The sequence below is a fragment of the Oreochromis niloticus genome, linkage group LG11 (assembly GCF_001858045.2).
Source record: "Oreochromis niloticus isolate F11D_XX linkage group LG11, O_niloticus_UMD_NMBU, whole genome shotgun sequence".
NCBI lineage: Eukaryota > Metazoa > Chordata > Actinopteri > Cichliformes > Cichlidae > Oreochromis > Oreochromis niloticus.
The window spans coordinates 14,814,147-14,833,857 of record NC_031976.2 but is presented as its reverse complement, the minus strand read 5'-3'; the positions used below and the strand labels follow the sequence as shown (position 1 = coordinate 14,833,857).

The following is a 19,711-nucleotide window of genomic DNA, read 5'->3' as shown; positions in this document are numbered from 1 at the left end:
AGGGAACAGTCTAAAATTCAAGTAAGTAGATTACAGTTGTAGTTCAAAACTGAAAATATTGAAAGAGTAAGACTAAGCTGTCTACTCTCTAAATTCACACACACTTTGACTCTATTCTTTCTCTGTTTATTGGGGGGAAACAAAAAAAAGACGTGACTAAGGCCATCATTTGCAGGCAACTCTCTGTTTTAATAATGCAGATGTCACTTTAATACATTTCTAATTATCTGTGCCACCAGGTCAAAGTTGGTGTGAAATCTGCAGGATGGCTGTTTGGTTCAAAACAAGAAAAACTGTGTTGTTCATTTTGAATGAGGAGACCCGAGATAATGCTGACGGGTCACACTATGATTAGACGGATAAGAAGGAAAAAAAAAACACTTCAGGCTCCTAAAAATTCTTCAAAGGAAACAATCTCAACAAGGAAAGTCTCTCCTTGTAACTCACGTCGAACACTGAGGCCATAACCTGCAAAGAGAGGCCAGAATTTTTTTTAGTCCCAGAAAATCAATTTTCTGAAAGGAGACCAAAAAAAAAAAAAAGAAGGACTTGATGTAACAGGATAGAGTGAGTTCATTTTGAGAAACAAGCACCGCATCTCTTCAGCCAGCATCAGATCGGATCTCTGAAGAGTCACTGTGTGGTGGCACTTTGTTTACAATAATTAGGGCGAGGTATCACAGTTTGGCAACATGTACAAATAAAAACAGTTATCCTCGTGGATGCACAGACGGCTAAAGAAACAGTGTACCCCTGTAGCTTCAAAACACCACCCTGTTGAGTTCAGTGCTCGGAATAGATTTAAGAAACTGAGTGCTGACATTCAATATCCTTAAAAACATAACAAAAGTAATAAGCTTCAGACTCAACGATGAGGACTGTCAGGGATGTCTTCATTATTAGAGTCCAAGGAGGGAAACTAGAGAAGCAGCACCAAGCCACATAATGATGGGTATCACAGTGAGGTCTCCCTCAGGCAGGTCTGAGGCCTGTCGAATCCCAGCCTGAGGAGGGCTCAGAGGAGGTAGACCACAGAGAAGACTGTTTCTGCTGTCAGCTTTGTCCAGGTATGCTCTTGTGTCACTCACGCCATCTGGAGATACAAGGAGGGGGAGGGGCAAAAAGGCACGGAGAGACCTTGTGACACCACTCCCTAACCCCCCTCCCATTTACTTTTTAAACGCTGGATTTATTATTCAGGAACAATATTTCCATCCATATATTCCCCCTGCAGATTCATCAAGCTATGTCTGTAGGCACTTGAAAGACAAATAAAAAGCTGAACTAATTGCTGTGGAACCCCCCCTGGATATATCAGCCTCGTAGAGGAGCGTGACAGCAAGAAATCAAGCTGTAGTGCAGAGCGGAAAGCCTCCATGAATCACGTTTGCATCCACGCTCGCGCGCAAGCACGCACGGCTGCGGCGGCGACGTTAGTGGCTGAGGAATAATCATTGGGGAGGCAGTCCAAATTAATACTTCAGCCGAGGCCGCCTCGTTCTCCGTCATTAGGGCACATTACAGGGCCACAATATACATCATTAAACCAGGCATAAACAATTCATTAAAAGGCCGTTAAGAAGACAAGCTAATGTCACTTCTCCCTGTGGTATTAATAGACTGTAAAATGGCAGAGGGTTAAGGCAAAAAGGATCATTCCACAACGACTATCCAGTCACTCATCCTGACTAATGGCTCTGCTAGTTGTTGTGGATTCAGTAGACGAGCCTACTCCCCCCCCCCAAGCCTCCAACCCCAAATCACACTTAGACGACTCTCTCCTTAAGAAGCCCCAACATGATACAGCGGCGCAATTTCCATTTGTTTCGGCGGCAGTGGCGTGCTGTTCAATGAAGCTGAAGAATAAGAGAAAATAGAATATGAGCGAGTTAATGCCTTCGCAGCCACTTTGTTCTACAGTCAGATTGCTTACATCTCTGCTCCTACAGGATCAAAAACGAGCCACACACACTCAGTCATCAGCTTTCAGTTTATTTAAAACCTGGTGAAAGTGAAGCACCGCATTTCATCGCGACAGAGGCACACAATCTCTTTACACAACAGTGGCTTTCACGCTGCAGCGGAGGGAGCGCCACTGCAGGTCCTCCCAGTTCATGGCACAAAGGTTGATCACATATCCAGAGTGGGAGAAGAGAGACTGCATATTCATTAGAGGAAGAAAAAAAAAAAAAAAAAGCATAGGGCCACCTCAGAAAAACACACCAAACTGCATCACTGGTCAAACAGTGATGATCTGAGAGTGGTGCTCACTTTTTAAATAGTTTTGCCTTTGCAAATTAATGCTGTTGCAGATAGTTGCTGTACAAAGTATAACGCTGACAGTGTTTTCACTGTGGTGCAGTAGTCATTACTGACATAATTACATAATTACATGATACCAGGTCTCTCTTCGAAATGAGATGTTTACCTGGATAAAAAAAGGATTAATTCAAAAAAGAAAAAAAAACATCAAAATGTATTAAAAATTTGGGTGGGCTGGGCAAAACTGATGCATTAGTGAAAGGGCTGGTGTGCTACTGTTACCACACCTGTTTAAAACAAAACTGGAAATAACCCAAGTATTAATTTCTCAGCCTTATGCAGCAATTTAACCATACCCACACCAATAACAAGACTGGAAGATCGATATGTGTTTGACTTCTGCGCAGCCGGGACTGCTCTGGTTTTAGCCTAGCTCAGCACAGAGACTGGAAGCAGGAACAGTGTAGGAAGTCATTTTTAAGGTGTTTAGAAAGGTAATGACTGTAGCTGCAGAACGGAAATGTTGCTGCCATATTTATTTCTTAAAGCTTAAGCAACTGGCTGATGGGAAAATATGTGCATTCAAATCTGAATTTCAGTCTTTTTTAAGTTCCTGGAATATTTTGGGTTACCGGGGACAGGTTGCTGATTGGTCTGTAGGCCCGCGTGACTGGAGGTTTAGCGGACATTCTTACTGCTAAGTCAGGCTAAAGGCATGTTTTCAGTCTTTATGCTGAGCCAGGCTAAAACATTTCCACTTCATGTTAGGCTAGGTAAAGGCATACTTTCAATCTTAGTGCTAAGCTACGCAAAATACCCCCCCAAAAAAACAAGAAACAGTTTCCCAAATTGTATATTACCATTTAAACATCAATCAATAATGAGTATAAATAACACTTTAATTGCACAGGGAAATATAAATAAACCATTTTTTGCATATATAGCTCTACACTTTGCAATAATTAACATGGCTGATATAAAGTATATGGCATATAAACTGGTCAAATATAGGTGTGAGACTGATGACGACCAGGTTAATGTGTTATTACTTTGGTTGAAGGGCATTAAAAAAAAAAAAAAAAAGCGAAGCACTTCACCACAATCTAAACCACTTGGACACAACATTCAAACAGGAGCATAAGGCACAAATATTGACTAGTAGCATGTGCTTCAACTAAAAATTCAAGTTTGTTTCAAACATAAAAATGCTCTTCAAGCACGTCTCCCACACTGCAGCCTTGGCTTCATATATTACAAAAAATAAATAATCAGCAGCAGTACATTTTTCATACAATTACTGCAACATTCAACACTCAATAAGACTAATATCTCTGTTACACCAGCGCTAACTGACGATTTGTGTCACGTGTGTTTGTTGTGAGCAACACCAAAGCCCGGTAACCTTAAAGCTAACTCAAGTCTGGTGTTACTTTCTGTAAAGATGTCCTTTGTGCTGGTTTCTGGAGTAAAACATGTTTTTAAAAAAGTGACATTGAATGAAAATGAGATTATATATAGCCCCTGAGTTTGAGGACAAATACTGAGGTCACATATAGAACTTACACTCGTTAACATTACGTCCTCGGCTTAATTTACAGCACTCCTCCTCAGCGGTGGAATTTGATCGGAGTGGGTTATGTAGTCGGCTGTAGTCAGACAGCAGTGACAGAGCTCAACAGGAACGACAACAGAAACAGCACTAACATTATGACACTGCAGAGGGCCTATCTTGCACTTTCAAAGAAGGTGTTCTGCATTTGCAGCTAATTTTAATGCCTGAGCCCAGCTCTCCAAGTTTCATGAAGCTCAGCTTGTGTAAACTTGCTGACAGAAAAACAGCACTGAAAACACTCCTCTGCCTGAGCTCTCACCTTGGTGGAGGAGCCAGTGACTTTTAAACTTGAGGAAACAAACATTTAGCCTAAAGGCCCCAATTTGCTTACACTGAAATGTGTACACAACCTATAAGGTCCAAGTAAAACCAATTATCAAGCACCCCGATTACCATTAACTTTCTATTTCATTTAGTCCACTGAATTGTCTGATGTACTGTATCTACACAGCAATCCAACAAAGCCCTCCAGTTCCACACATGCATATAGCATAAATTTAGTTAATAACTACCCCTGTATTTCTTACTTGTTAACACTTGGATTTAATATAGAATATTATTACATTCACCTGAAGTGTCTGATATGTGGTGACACATTAACAGCTGCCCAGGTAATACAGTTGGAAATTCTTTCATATTATCCTACTGAAAATGTTAACTGCTGGACCAAAAGTGCCTAACTGAGAGTTGGAGAGGAAAAGATTTTAGATTTGTTTCATGTCATCTTAAATAGCATCTTCATTACTTCTCTGTGCTTTTATTTCAAATGAGTCAGTGTGCGTATCTTTTGATTTGATGCCTTTAGGTGTTTTCTGTACTCCTGCAATTTTAGAGCATGTGGAAATAAAAACAATTATTTTTTTCCCATTGATGAAAACACACCATCGCTAAATCTCTAGTGCATGGACATTTAATGATGAGATCCTTGTATATGATCCTGCAGTTTGTAGCAACACATATTAACTTGTGATAGTCTCATTAAAGTAAAAAAAAAAAAAAGAATAACACTAACCACAGTGCATTGCATCCAGTGCAGCTGTTTTCACCTTTAAAGCCCCTTTGAACGCAACACCATCCACTATGATTCAATGAAAGTGAGTGAATGCTGATAAACACCACCAGAAAGACCTTCATATATAAACCAGCCCGTTCATATTCCACAATCAAACAAGGCACTGACCAAGGCCCTGATCTGTAGCTAATATTATTATGTGAAGTCCAGTAATAGGTATGAGCGCTTTGTGTTCCATTTGTTTTCCTAAAAAGATGCTTAAAAGAAGTTTTCTCAAAAATGTTGCTTTGTTCATGTGTGATTTCTAGTGGTAAGGCATATTTCCTTGCCGTGTGTTATCTGGCAATACATACTGTAAGTGCTGATTCATATTGTGGGAACATGTGGCAGCTTCACTGCAACAACCCTGATTTAAAAAACAAACAAACAAAACCCCCACCCAAAAATACAAGTGTCTTATGTTGTATAATCCTGCTCCTACAAATCTGCAGTCATTTAGGTTCACTAAAGCCAGTAAAATCCTCTTCGCCCAGTCCCACCGCTTTATATACTGACCGCTAAAAGAAGATCTTGTCCGTGATACAAGCAGAGGCAGGTCTGCAATCTCCTCCTGCATCTGACCTGCCTCTGAATCACTCTGGGGCAGTATGTGCTGACCAGTACCTCCCTCCACTTGCTACATCTCAGTAGTGGGAAATGAGCCGATGCTGGGGTCACTGAGTGAAGCTTTTCTTGATGGCCACATTGGGGAAGAGGCCAGAGAGCTCCTGGACGACGCGCATGTCTATCTGTGAGCAGAAGGAGACGTCCAGGAGGACAAGCTGAGGACACGACTGGAGGAGTTTCTTCAGTGAGGCGGCGCTCACTGACCGTGTACCTGTCCGGCAGACGAATCACAACAGGGACACGCAGAAGGTGAAAAACGTTTCACAAAAAAACGGCAAAAAACAAAACAAAACAAAACACAGAGCTGAGAAATAAAAACAATTATATTTGTATGTCCTGCTATTTCTTAAGAAGGAAACAGAGTGTGTATTTTCTTTGTAAATGAAGTAAAAGTTTCTCTCTGCCAGTTCACACAGATCATAGAGTCCAGACCAAAATCATTTGCACACCTTCCAGCGAGTCAACCACTGAAGCACATCTGAAATAACCAAAGAACTGACACATCAGCATAGGCTGAATAACACTGAAGCTACTGTGCTGTCAAAAACATCAACTTATGCAACTGGAACTAAAGTGTTACTGCTATGGTGTGCTGCTGTAACTTTGCTTACTGAGCATTACTGTATACCAATATTAAGCTGATTATTTGAGTTTGTGTTCGAGGTTAATTTGAAGTTTTTTTTCACCCCTCAAATGCTATACTGGGAATGGGCCTGCTGTGAATATGATAAGTGAATGATGAGCTAAATCAAAAATGCAGTTGCACAACTGACATTTATGACAAAGTCTCTTATAAAAAAAAATAAAAGTTAAGTTGTGGCTATGCTGCTCTGATGGGGAGCTTTATACACCAACGTGATGAAACATAAGTGATGACCGAATAACCACAAATTTGACACTCATTAACAAATGATTAATAAGGCAAACATTTGTTTCCAAATATGTGTGAGGGAGATCTTACCCAGAATGTCGAGATGCCTCAGACAGGGGCAGCTGGCTGCCAGCTCCTCTATGTCTGAGTCGCAGACAGTGCGATTGGCAGTGAGGAAGAGCTTGCGCAGACGTGGAAGGCTGCGGGCGAGGTGCTGGAAACATCCCGTACTGCTCTGCAGCGTGGGACACCAGCCCAGGTCCAGTTCCTCCAGCATCCTGAGCAACAACAGAGCCAACACATAAACTGGGGTGACGCAAGGACAAATTTGGATATTCACAGAGAAACCATGCAGTGTCTCTAATGTGTTAGTGATTTAACAAAAACAAAGCAATCACAGAGGAAACAAACACCATTTCATGTCCTGGACAACGTTACAACTAAAGATGTTATATGAGAAGAATCCTGAACTGAAAGCTATAAAAACTCTCCACAAAGCAAAAAGATGGTTGTAGAAGCAGAGAGGGGGAGGAGCTTCCTGAAATCTTATTTTGGGGCAAAATTAGCACTTTTTTAAAAAGCTGTTATGAATGGTTATTCTGCACATGCCTGGAGTCTGCAGGTGTTACAAACAACAGTAGCTTCAAGTGCCTACCTGCACCCTGAGACGAGCTCAGTCAGGCCTCGATCGGTCAGGTTTCTGCAACGCCACAGGTCCAGAGAGCACAGCGAGCGACAGCGAGTGGCCAGCATACTGGCTACAACATCATAGTCTTCGATCTGCAAGTGAGACAGAAGCATTTACTCTCTACACAATGTGCAGCATTTGCAGCACACCAGCCAGTTCCCAGAGGGACCTTTGGACGATTCAGACCCGCTTTAATGTGCAACACCACCCTCGTCGTATGCTGCAGTTGATTCAGATGTTATGATTTGTACACGTCGGTGTGAGCGATGTAAAGGCAGAGGTGCTGTGATCTGTGCTCATCTACAATACTCTTCTTCTATGGGGTGACATACTGCCACAGTCCCAGGCTTTTAAAAATGTGCCTTTAGGATATCGTAAAGGAAGATGATGCTGTCAGGATGAGTCAGTCAATAGTCATTTCTCTCTAACTATCTAATATATTCTGAACAAACTTTTGAAATGCTGCGATAATAAAAAGCTGATTAGCGGCATCACCCGGCTTGTGGCTCGTAACCTCGCTTCCTCGAGAGAGCAAAAGAACAAAGCACTAACGCGGAATACTTTCACCGTAAAAAACAAAAACAAAATACTCTTTCAGGAACTGATTTATGTTTGCGAGGCTGTTATTGTTCTTTGGTGTCAGGTAATGCTGGCCATATTTCATTGTTTCATCCAAAGATGAAAGCAAAGAAATGCAATTTAACAACTAAAAACAGCCCGAGCAGATACCTCAGCTACAAAAATGACAGCAAGAACATTTCTCAGAGTTAGCAGTGATGGATATTTAAACTCTGGCAGAAAGAGTCGCTGTCTTTATGCATTTCTCTTGCCAAATGTTGCATAACTTTATTTCTGATGATGACAGTTATGCCTTAAGAAAGACCGCAAGAGGATTTTCTCATGTATTATATCAGTATTTGCATCAAAGTTAGTCAGTTGTAAACTTTTTTTAGGGAGTTAAACACACACAGATGCCCCATCATTATCATCACGACACACTAAACATTTATTAAAATGTCTCATTAATAATTCTAAATTATGTTAATAATAAAACATACTGTACTTTAATATCATCATACATATCTGTCTACAACAGTTGCTGTATACCAATCCCCACATATTCAGTGAGCCAAACATCATTAAAGGAGTAACAGGAGAATGACACCTCTCTCACAGAAGTCTATAACTACCAACCAATTATCTTATCTTAGCACAGACTGTAAACAGCTGCAATTGATACCAATATTTAGGCCTCTGCACAAAGATTAGCCAGTTACCCCATGCCAACCACCGGCTGTTAGTGAAAAATGTGTATCCCCAGACTGGTTTTCAAGTGGTTGTTGGTGTTTGCTGTCACTGGGTGAAATCGGTTGTAAAGAGGTACACGGTGCTGCACTGACAACTTGTTTGGCCTCCAGCAAGTTGCAATGGTTGCCTGTAGTTTGCATGGAAGAAGCTTAATGTCACTGCTGTCTAACCATGGAGCAGTAGTGAAACTTGGTTTTGGTCTTAAAACGCACGTTTTTCCAGGTCTCATTACCATGCTATGATTAGTGTTTCCAAATGGGTGTCTTCCATGCAAACACTAAGGTGAGCAATCGCAAGGAGTGCATGGTGCAGCACCCTCTTGGCATCTGAGTTCACTTGGCAACAGCCAGAAACCTCCAGTAATCACTCACTAACCAGTCAGGGTATACATATTTATCGCTAGCCAGTAGAGTATGCCAAGGGGTGGCCAAATGGTGTCTAGGCCTGTGTGACTGAGGCATTATGCAACAGTCACACTAAGAAAACCAGCGGTTGGAGTATGACCAAAATTATTGTGACCTTGTGCAATGACCTTGCAATTCTGTCACAGACAGGGACAAGGTCTTGACCACTCCCAGTTAGTTGCCATCTTCAAAGAGACTTTGGCGTGTCAAGATGGTGATAAGAGTGATTTGCCTATCAGTTTGTCAGCTGTGCTGTCAGCTAGCTACTGAACTGGGTCAAGTTGGCAATTACATGCAATCATTTTGTGTTAATACAGTGATTAACTTGTGATAAACTGTCAACAATTGCAAATCTGTTGCAGTGTACATACACAGAAATCAATATTAACTACTTACAGAGTCGAGCGAGAATCTCAGAAATTCAACAGAAGCAATTCCTCCAAAAATAGAGACGTTGCTACTTCAGGACAGCGATTTAACTGCAACGTGATATACTGTAGGTGCTTGGTAACCTTGATTTTATGTAGGAATATAACCAGAACGCAAACAATTGGCCACCAGCTGACTTGATTCATTAGAGCAAATTGGCATGTTACAGATGAGTTGCGCTTATCTGCACAGACTGGCTCACACGTTGACTGCATTTTCAAACTGTTTGTGTTTATAAATTAAACATTATTTACTTGAAACCTTCACTAATCAGAGTGATTCCAGTCAGTTTGAATCAGGCCACCGTTGTTTGCAGACAGGTTGCCTTCCACCAGACAACCTGTGCAATCGCACAAGTGGGTGCTGCAACTACTTGTAATCAGTTTTTTAATGCAAAAAAACATTAAATTCAAAAATTCAATTATATAAGCACAGATTTTTCGCAGTTACGATAATATTGCTGTCCTATTTTTACTCCAGTGTGACTAAGCCATTTGCCAGGGATCACAGGGCTCTCTTTCATCTTCCTATCTGGCATCTAGACAAGCTTCCAAAATGAAAGGTAATAGTTAAGATTGTAGTTTTCTTTGAAACTTCATATGTGTGCACATTCTCACCCTCACACAGCTCCCCAGGTTGAGGTGTCTTAGCTCTATGCAGAAAGTCACAATGCTTAAGATGGCTGTTTGCTGTGGAGGAAATGAGAGACAGAGGTGCACAAGTGAAAACCAGGTAGGTAGAAAGAACAAAAGAGATTTAAAACACTGGTAGCATCTTACCTGAGTGTAAATCTATATATAAGATCATTTAAAGCAACATAGGTTTTAGTAGCGGTAACAAATCCAGTCATGTCACCTAAAGTTCCTGTTTAAGTGACTTCCTGTCTGTAACCTGGCACACCCAGCACTTTCAGGATTAAAAGATTTTTAATAAAGCACAGGAGACAATTTTTCCATCTCCTTGTAGAGTGAAAAAAGTGAAAACGGAGGCCTCTTGAGCAGCACTACAACTAGTATATGGAGATATCAGAATTCAGTGCTGCAACTGCCAACACATGTACCTCAGCGGTAGGAGAATGTGTCAGACATGAAAGTGAAAGCCTCTTGTCTGCGTGTGCGCGCGTGTGCTCGACTCGGTGTCAGGCATTTTTATAAGTGCCTCTCTCCCGTAAGCTAGCCATTTAATTAGAGCAGTGACAAGGTAATGACAGCTGAGATGTCAGGGCCTCAAACAGACACACGGCTCGCTCTGTCTGTCCGGGTGTAAACAACCTGCAGCACGCTGCCTGGCTCCACCGCAGAAACTCTACACCGTCTGTTGCCCACAACGTCACTCTGAAACATGACAAACACTAGAGAAACGCTGAGGTGCACCACCAAAACAAGGCACAGTGATATTACGCATCAGACATGCCTGAGCTTGAATACAGGCGATGTATATTCAGCACCCTCTAGAATCAGAGTTTACTCAGTTCATCTTAAATCTTTCTTAAGGAGAAATCATTAGTTTTTCCATTAAGGTACATTTTTGGGAAGTTTTGTTCAATAGGAATCAAACTTATACTACATGCATGTTTCAAGCGAAACAAAGGAGTTCATCAGATGATTAACTAAATAAGAAAAGGTGCACCTCAGACTTTATGAATGAGGAAAATGTGGTTTTAAGTGTTTACAGATACCTTATCACAGAAAAGTCATAAGTAATCAGTATGTTAACGCTGTAAAACCTGAGTTCCTGAACAGGGGCGCGCAGGCCAGTGGAGGCCCTTGGTAACAGTTCATGTGGCCTAGCAATGAAAGAGGTTATGACATGAGCTAAATCGGTTTGCACCAAGGCTTAGTGTAAGATAAAGGATTCATTTGAACTGTGGATCATGCAAAGCTACTCTAATACAGTCCAAGAGTAAAAGTACAGATTTGGCGATGAGCAGGTCCCCTTTAAGAAGATAAAAGCTGCCTCTGGCTGCTCTTTTATCTCAAGGGGTCGTCACAGTGGGCAGCTCCTCAGGTTTGATTTGGCAGATTTTTACGCCAGATGCCCTTCCTGATGCAAACCCAAAAGGGATTTTCTGCTTTATTAGATACAATTGATCAAATTCTGTTGCAAATTCTGTATCAGAAAAGTGACTAAATTCTCTGACCTTTTCCCCGCGTGGAATTTACCTCTTGAAAATCTCTGATATTCTAGATATTCAAAAGACGGACAATAATTCCTTTAAAAAAAAATCTTTTTGTAATCTTTTTGTAACAGCTCAGTATCAGTGGTGAATAAAAACATTTTATACATTTAGAAAAAGGAGCAGTCTGCAAATTATAAATAGCCAGAGTATTGGATATATCATTAACCAAACAACAATTTGACCTGCTCAATATTTAAACAAGACAGATTGAAGTCCACAGGAATCACTTTGATCATAGTTTCGCAGAGACACTGTTTGCACTGCATACCTCTATCTTTGTTCGGTAAAGCACCAGCCTGCGGAGGCGTGTAAGTTTTGAGATGTGCGTGAAGGCCTGTGGGTGGAGACGATCACAGGAGGACAGGTTGAGCTCCTGGAGTCCAGGACAAGTCTGGGAGATGACCTCGAGACAGGCTTCGTTCAGGAAGTGGCAGCATGACATTTCCAGGCAGACCAGGCTGAGACCACAGGCCTTCATGAAACTAAGGCGGGAGATTGAGAGAAATGAGTGACAGGAGGCCAAAAACAAAAACCATCAAAAGAGCCATCAATTCCCCAGTAGTCCTTCATCCTTTTCTTAATTTATTTTTCAATCATTTACAGAAGAACGTGTAAACCGATTTTCTTTATTTCAGTATGCTCCTCCTTTAAAAAGTGCTTTTACTTCTATTGCTACTTTCCAAGGTCATTTCCCTGTTTGCTGCCATTCGTGGCCCGCTGATAGTCTGACCTGCTGAAGCCCGTCAGGGTAAGGGCTCCACGGTTGCCGGTCCAGGACAGGTTGAGCCTCTGGAGGAGGGTGCAGCGGCTCTGCAGGTGTCCCAGGGAGGCGTCACTCAGCCGGGCCCAGTAAGGCTGCAGACTCAGCTGGGTGTACTGTAGCGGGTCACAGCAGTGCTGGTGCAGCAGCTTACAGCTCTGGGCCAGACGGCAGAGGTCTGGCAGGGTCAGGTGGCTCAGTATCAGCTGGATGAGCTGTGGACGGGAGACGGGGGAGAGGGGTTAAGATAGGAGACGAGGGGAGGAGAGGAGAGGAAAGGAGAGGAGAAATGGTAAGATACGAGGAGGGTGAGAGACAAGACATGTTTGATCTTGTAAGAGAACATAAGCAGAAAATAACACATAATAGAGAACATTAAAGAATAGTGGAACCTAGCAGAGAAGAGAAAATAGTTCAGTGTAGAGTGGAGAATGTTAATTGCGTCCCCTCTGTCAGGCAGATCTAAATAGTGGTTATCTGGGAGACACAGCACCGATAGCAGGATCAGCGGTGAGGTGAGCCGGCTTGTTTTGCACCGCATTCGTGTGTCTCTCAAAGAGAAAGAATGGTTGTGCGTGTGTGTGTGTGTCACAGTGGATTAACAATACACTGTGTTCAAGCTGGTATCAGCTGACAGATAATAGCTATATTGTGTTTCTGAAACAAACACACAGCGGTTGTGAAGACTGCTGTTAATGGCAGTGGTTTGGATAGGAGATAAGAGAACAACTATCAAGAGTACTGCCGGTGTTTTGAAGCTCGCCTCAGACAACATGATACGTCTGTATGGCATGAAAATGACTCTGTCTGTGAGTGCAAGATCAAGAAAGTGCCAGAATGGGTTCAAGCCGCAGTGTTCGTGTGTTTGTGTGGGACACATTTTTTTTTTAAACACAACAACAACAAAACAGTGCACATGTGCACACATGCTGAGCACATATAATAAGGAAAAAACTTGATGTGCATAAAGAAAGCTTTAAAACACTTCAAATAATCAGCTTTGCAAATGTTTTGTTTGCAAAGAAATGACTGCAGCACCTTCAACCTGTATGTAAGACTACTGCGTGTTACTGGAACATCTTCAAAAGAGGGATTTTACATATTGCAACTTTCAGGCAGTAATTGTAGAAGTTTTGAGGGTGGCAGCTAAGAAGTCAGGTTGGATCTCTGTGCTTGTCAAAATAGAAACAGTGTGATAGGAAATGGTTAAACCTAATATTTATTAGAGAGGTACAGATCGAAAATACTCCTGTCTGTACCATTAAGCAAACAGGATCAAAAAAGAAAAAAATGCAGTTTTATTTCATTGTGCGCATCTAAACTTTCAACCCAGGCTTGGATAACGCAAGCCTTCTGATTTGTTATTAAGGTCTGTAATCACCTCATATGGCAGTTTGTCAAAGTAGCCATTTCCTGTCCTCTGGTGCTTGCCATCTCCTTGCCTGAAAGGACCTCCCACATCAGACAGCTCCTCTTCGCTGTCGCTCAGGTCACTGATGTCAATGATGGGCATTTTATAGAGAGCCAGCATGGGCCTCTCTTTTACCCCACGCAGGATAACAGCATCCAGTTCGGTGTAATAGTCCAGCAAAGAGCTGTTCACCTCTAGACGCAACAGGTTGGTTGGGAAGCCGATATGCTTTATTTTAGGGGAAAACTGGCGAGCCTGTGGAGTCAGCACCTTGGTGGGCTCGCCAGACCACAACACCTCCCACCTGGACAACACAAAGCATGTGCAAATATAAAAATAACATTCTTTGATCTATATAATGCTATTAAGACTACTTCGCACTACTCTAGGTACTCGTTGAAAGCAGCAGGAAAATACAGTCGTAACAATGTTCTTAAGACTGCAGCCTGTGTGTGGCATTGTGCACAACAGTGTTTGCCTCTTTATCTTAACATATTTCTATTAAGCAGAGACAGATGGATTTGACCATATATGTTGTCAGATATGCCCCCATATGAAAACTGTCTTTATTACAGTAAATATTTTTTTAAAGAAGTGCGGTGTAACTTGTAAATTATGTTTTTACATAGCTTACCAAGCAGAGCAGGTTTCCCTCTGTTGTTTGCAGTACTATCAGTACTTTATGCAACACATGTTCACAGGTTGTGAAACACATTGGAAAGTTACTAAATAACAACTCCATCATTGTCTGTTTTCAATATAAATCAAACATATAAATCAGGCATATGTAATATTATAAAGACTAATGATATAGTGATATCAAAACTTTACACTCTCTAAAAATCAGTATCAGGTCCAAAACTCCAGTGCTGATCATGCACTCTTAAATAGTGGGACTACTTTAAATGGCTTTTAGCAGCTGACCACATTCATAATCCATCAGAATTGTATACTCTGACTTCTGTCTCACTTCTTTTTTTGGCTCCCTGTGTGTCTCAGTGCACATACAAATAATCCTTACAAGCCAGAAGTTGAGGCTTCAGACTAAAAGCTAATACTCTACTCTCCATGGTGTCAATGACAATGTACCTCATTTAGTAATCTTTGCTCTACACGTTTTTTTTTTTTTAAAGTATTCTATGAAAGGGGCAGCCAATCAGAGGAAAGCAGGCTTGTGGGGGAGGAGATTCTATGACTTGTTAATGAACTGAGAGACTGCACCAAGAGCAGGACCAATTGCAACATAAGGCAACACCTAACACGAGGCAATAAACACCAAGCTAAAGCTACTATAAAAAGTGAATAAAGATCCAGGCAAATCTTATGACTTTATACAATTTCATCAGTTTTTTTAATCAAGGTAGCCTAAATCATTTATCTGCATGCAAACATGGCTAAATATGATTTAGTGCTCTCCTATACGTAATACTTTGTCTTCAAGTCGGAACTAAGAAATTAAAAAAGCTCAGTCTCTGCATACATGCAGCTCCACTGTCCAGTGTGAGTCCCTTGACAATTAGCAGTTAGTGCTAAAGCAGGTAGATTGTTGAAGAAATTATCTGTGATGACGAATTGTAACAAGCTACTCCCATTGCATCCTCTGCCAGGTTTCTGGTAGTTTTCTGGTAGAAATTCTGGCCAAGCAGTACTTTACTCTATGAAATGCCAACTGGATTTTATCCAAACACTGAAGCCTGTTTATGTAATCGAAAACTGTGCAATTTACTGGTATTCTAAGTTTTAGAAATGGCATAGTGTGGAGGAACTATTGTTACCTGACATCAGTAGGCGGGTTCTGGGTGAAAGGATTATGAGAGCAGGCCAGGATCTGGACGATGGCTCCAGGGTAATAGGTCTCAAACACCTCCACTGCTGTCGGGTAGACGGGCTCCTCAAAGCCTAGCTCAATGTAATCCTTACTGTAGAAGCCTTTCGGAGTGCGACGAAAAGGCAGCGGAGCACTGGCACACTGTTCCCACCATGTCCCATAAGTTCTGAATACAGCTGTCTGGGTGAAGTCCCCTGAGCTGGGGTAGACGTTAGGCACCCCTGCCAGGTTCCACATGGTGTAAGACATGCTATTCTCACTGCCATAGTGGGAGCTGAAGTCCAAAACCTCTTTGGCGTACTGCTCCACCTCCACACTGACTGGCAGTACCGCTCTCTGGCCAGATTCCACAGCCCGTCGACTGGTCAGAGCCTCGCCTCGAGTTCCACTCCTGGAGCGCCGCCGCAGACAGATATAGTAAAACATGCTCAACAGGGTTAACATAGGGAACTCTGGGACTGATGGGGGCAGTGGGGAGAAACGGAGTAGGAGGAAAACCCTCCACCTACGGGTAGAACATTATCTCAAGCGCTGGGGATGAACAAAGCGCAGGCTAGAAGGCTGGCTGCATGCATGACCTGTGGGTTAGGCAGAGACAAACAAGAGTGAGAAGAGCAAGACAGCAGGTCTAAGACACCACAGAGGGACCAATTTCTGCTTAGTCCCGATATAAACTTGATCATTTTGGATATCTGAATCCTAAATTTAAATGAAAATAGCAAAAAGCAATAATACATTTTTGGCTGAATATAAATTGAAGATTTGCAAAAACAAAAACAAAAACAAAAAAAGTTCCATGTGGAGAAGGCGCTACTTTATGTTGTGCATGATTATACTAATAAATAATCAATACATTCAATACATTTCTTTAGGGCTGTCATAAAAAAAAGACCTGCTTTCAACACAAGGTTTTCACATAACAGGACAAAAGATAAAATCATCCACCCTGTAGCAGGTCTTAAAATCAAATAAATACAAGGTCAGAAGAACAACATCATATGACGCATCCCTATTCATTTAACAAAAATTAAGCCAAAAATGCAGAAGCAGTGTGTGAAAGACTAAGCACATGCCCGGTTTCAGCAGCTTTTAGAGCCCTAATCATCACCCATCCACCGCCATGCATTATGGGCAAATATCTCCATATTAGCTTGTCTGTTTAAAGGACACTGTTCTAGAAGTCTTGTGTCTTGTTCAGATGTAACTTTGCAAATCTAAGCTGAGCTGCCATGTTTTGTTTTTTTAGAAAGAAGAGATTTTCTCCTGAAATCCTTCTAAACAAGCCATACTTCTTCCAATTGCACCGTCTCCAAGCACAGCCTGACCTTGGGATGCATCTGCTGGGAGATACACTCCAGGGAAAATTGGCAACTGTCTTCAATGTTTTTGCACTTTTTTTTCCACTGCAGAATGACAGACTTCAAATTGTTTGGAAATGGTCTTTTAACCCTTCCCAGATTGATGGACAGCAACAGTTGTTTCTCCAAACTCACTGCTGATGTATTTCCTCTTTAGCCTTGTGTTAACACACACCTGGCTTGTCCGCACCAGTAAACTGCCAGAGCTTCTCCTTTTTCATTTGTTAAACAAATAATGATGCTGTGCAATATGTAAAATGTTGTTGGTTATCTGAGGTTATATTTTTTTGAAAGGTAAGACTTACTAAGAACCATGTTTTGTAATTTGTGCTGATATATAAAAATGTTAATTAAAATATTTGCAGCTTCTTCTTATCATGACTGTACATGTATATACTTATTTTTACATTTTGATGATTTCTTGTAGACAAATGATTCAAGTTTTTCACAATGACAAATTACAGCTTGTTAATCAACACTTGTATCGGCAGTGAATCTATATTATCACAGAAACTGAAAAAGCTGGATCTGTGTATCTAATTTCTAGTGGTAATTTGCACATGCAAAAAAAGGTTTCTTCACTATTTTAACCACTTTGACACTTTCTGAGAAGAAAACTTTTGCTTATTTAATGAATACTTATTCTGCAAACAAACCAAGCACTTCTGTGACCCGCAGCTGCCAATCTTCTAAAGGTAGCCTTGTACCGCTGCTTGCGTGTGGCATTTCTATGAACTACTTTTCTTCATAACTACATGCAGTAGTTTGCGGTTAAATGAAACACGCCAAGACATGTATCAAGCCAAAATGCATACTGTAGCGGTTAAATCCATGTTAACGCTTGAAACCATCAGAAAGCTCTAGCACTGACTACAATATTCAGGCTTCAAGACATCCTGGTACTTAATGGTGCCTGGTAGCCACAAATCAAGAGTGGCTACATGATACCAGAAACTTCTGGGTCTGGTGCCTGACACTCCTGCCTCACAGGTTTTCAATATCACAGACTGACCCAGCTGTAGGCTGCAGTGAGCAGTACACGTTTGCCAGGGACATCCTGTGCTTATGTGTAAACAAACGAATAGCCCTACAAGCAGTAAAAGGACACGAATCCCTACCAACCCTACATTAACCGCCTTTAACATTAAAAAACAATTACATAAAAGCCAGTGATGTTTAGACATAACAAGCACGTTTTGATAAAACTACATTAGGTTTAACTGTACACATAAAATACTAACAATATTGTAAAAATACTACAGTTCTGACAATAATGTGGCTTTATTAATACTGTACGGGAAGAGAAAAGGAAGTGTAGCGTTTTCAGAATGAATGCTAAGCCTGTCTTGCAAATGTAACCTTTGATATTTCATTGTGCATTTGAAGCTAGCTAAACTAGCCCTCCAACCTTGCTAACTTTGAAGGCATTTCGACATTACATTAGGTAAACGAATTCTGACATACGTAAGCTTACTTTAAGCCAGCTGCCACGAAGAAACTGTCTTTTCCCAAGTCCTTGATCAATAAAGTGAGCAGTCTCCCACAGCTAGTGCTGTCAGTGTTAGCTAACGATAAGTAGTTAGTGTTAGGTAGGCAGCTAGCTAGCAGACACACAGGTTGAGCTGTCAAAACATGAACTGTTAGCTTCCGTAAGGGTTGCTGTGCAAAGCCGAGCGATCAAAGAGGACAAAATTTACAGTGAACGTAGATCAATAAATCCACTGACGAGAAGAAACTCTCTTCCTTCCATAGCCGTTCAGAAAGATTTCAACAATCAAACATTCTTGACGTTTACCTTTTGTTGCTTTCATGTAACAATCGGTCAACACAATTACTCAGGAAGCGCACAGCACAGTCAACAACATAATCTGGGTAACCCTTCATCTTTGTGTGTTTTAAGTATTAGAGAAGTATCAGTATTATTACTAACACTACACGAGTTATTCCTACAAAACATGATGCGAAGCTCCAGGGGGAAAGTAATGCATTTTGGAAGACCGCTGCTTTTTTCTCCCTATCATTGCACCAGTGCGGCACTAAATAACTGTCTGTGTTCAAATATCGTCAACAAAAACGGAACATGACCAATTTTGGTGGTTTTTGTCAAAACGTGTGATTAGATAAGACGCAGAAACCTGAAAAGTACAAGTTACGTATGAACTTTAAATGTCACACCATTGCTGTACAACAAATTATCAACATCCGGTCGGCTTCTTTTAAAGCAAAGGATTGTGGGAAAAGTAGTTCTTTGGTTTAAAAGAGACGCTCAAAACATTCACCCCAGTTTCATGATTTTTAATAAATTTGTAGATGATCCAGCTTAATGAGCTAGTTGTTTACAAACAACATAGATGTACACTATATACGCACCCAAAAATAAAAGTTTTTTTAAAAAATAAACACACACACCAAAGGAGAACCAGTCATGTGAACAAAGAAAGATATAAAGTATAAGGTAAGAGCTAATTAAAATACAAGGACCAAGATAAAAATTTATGCAGTTTTTAGAAATATTTCACCATCTTAAAATAGTAATGCAATGTAAGGAAACAGTCAAAGAGGGAGTACAGCCTTTCCTTTTACCTGAAATAACTACTGCTTCCAGGTTACCCATAAAATTAATTCTATTCTGTGTCTGTGCAGGAATAGAAACAAATAGGAATTATAGCCCCTAAATTACATTAAAGCCAGATGATGATTTGGCTGACCTTTAAAAAGAATTTGTCTTGGTATTTGTTCAGGTACCAACTGTGTAGGCAGCAACATCTGAGCATTTTTAAAACTTTGAAAAACCAAGAGAGTCAGTGCAGAACTACTTCAGCAGAAGCACCATTTGCACACACAGTGTGAATGGACTCGATGGTTCAGACACAAGCAAACATGAATAATAACTCCTTTCCATTGAAGGACCCTTTGGCAGGTG

General features: G+C 41.1%; 1 protein-coding gene across 5 annotated transcripts; it reads right to left on the bottom strand.

Annotated features, from left to right (window-relative positions):
• Nucleotides 1-1,972: 1,972 nt before the first annotated feature.
• On the bottom strand, nucleotides 1,973-18,835 carry fbxl4 (F-box and leucine-rich repeat protein 4). 5 transcript variants are annotated; one of them, XM_013276507.3, is made up of 9 exons: nucleotides 18,253-18,835; nucleotides 15,378-16,008; nucleotides 13,573-13,906; nucleotides 12,162-12,406; nucleotides 11,700-11,913; nucleotides 9,870-9,941; nucleotides 7,079-7,203; nucleotides 6,514-6,701; nucleotides 1,973-5,763 (listed from the first exon to the last, which is right to left on the bottom strand). In XM_013276507.3, the coding sequence occupies exons 2-9, from the start codon at nucleotides 15,872-15,874 to the stop codon at nucleotides 5,600-5,602; spliced, it is 1,839 nt and encodes a 612-aa protein (XP_013131961.1). In that variant the 5' UTR covers nucleotides 15,875-16,008; nucleotides 18,253-18,835; the 3' UTR covers nucleotides 1,973-5,599. The 5 variants fall into 5 exon arrangements, with proteins under 5 accessions (XP_013131961.1, XP_005472609.1, XP_003453528.1 ...); XM_005472552.4 differs by having other exon boundaries at nucleotides 18,263-18,835; XM_003453480.5 differs by having other exon boundaries at nucleotides 18,486-18,835.
• Nucleotides 18,836-19,711: the final 876 nt, after the last annotated feature.

Coding starts and splice junctions, on each gene's coding strand:
- fbxl4 (XM_013276507.3), bottom strand. CDS start 15,874: ATGTTAACCCTGTTGAGCATGTTTTACTATATCTGTCTGCGGCGGCGC. Junction 9,942..11,699: donor TTTACCGAACAAAGATAGAG/GTATGCAGTGCA, acceptor TTTCCTCCACAG/CAAACAGCCATCTTAAGCAT. Junction 6,702..7,078: donor GAGCTCGTCTCAGGGTGCAG/GTAGGCACTTGA, acceptor GTTGTTGCTCAG/GATGCTGGAGGAACTGGACC.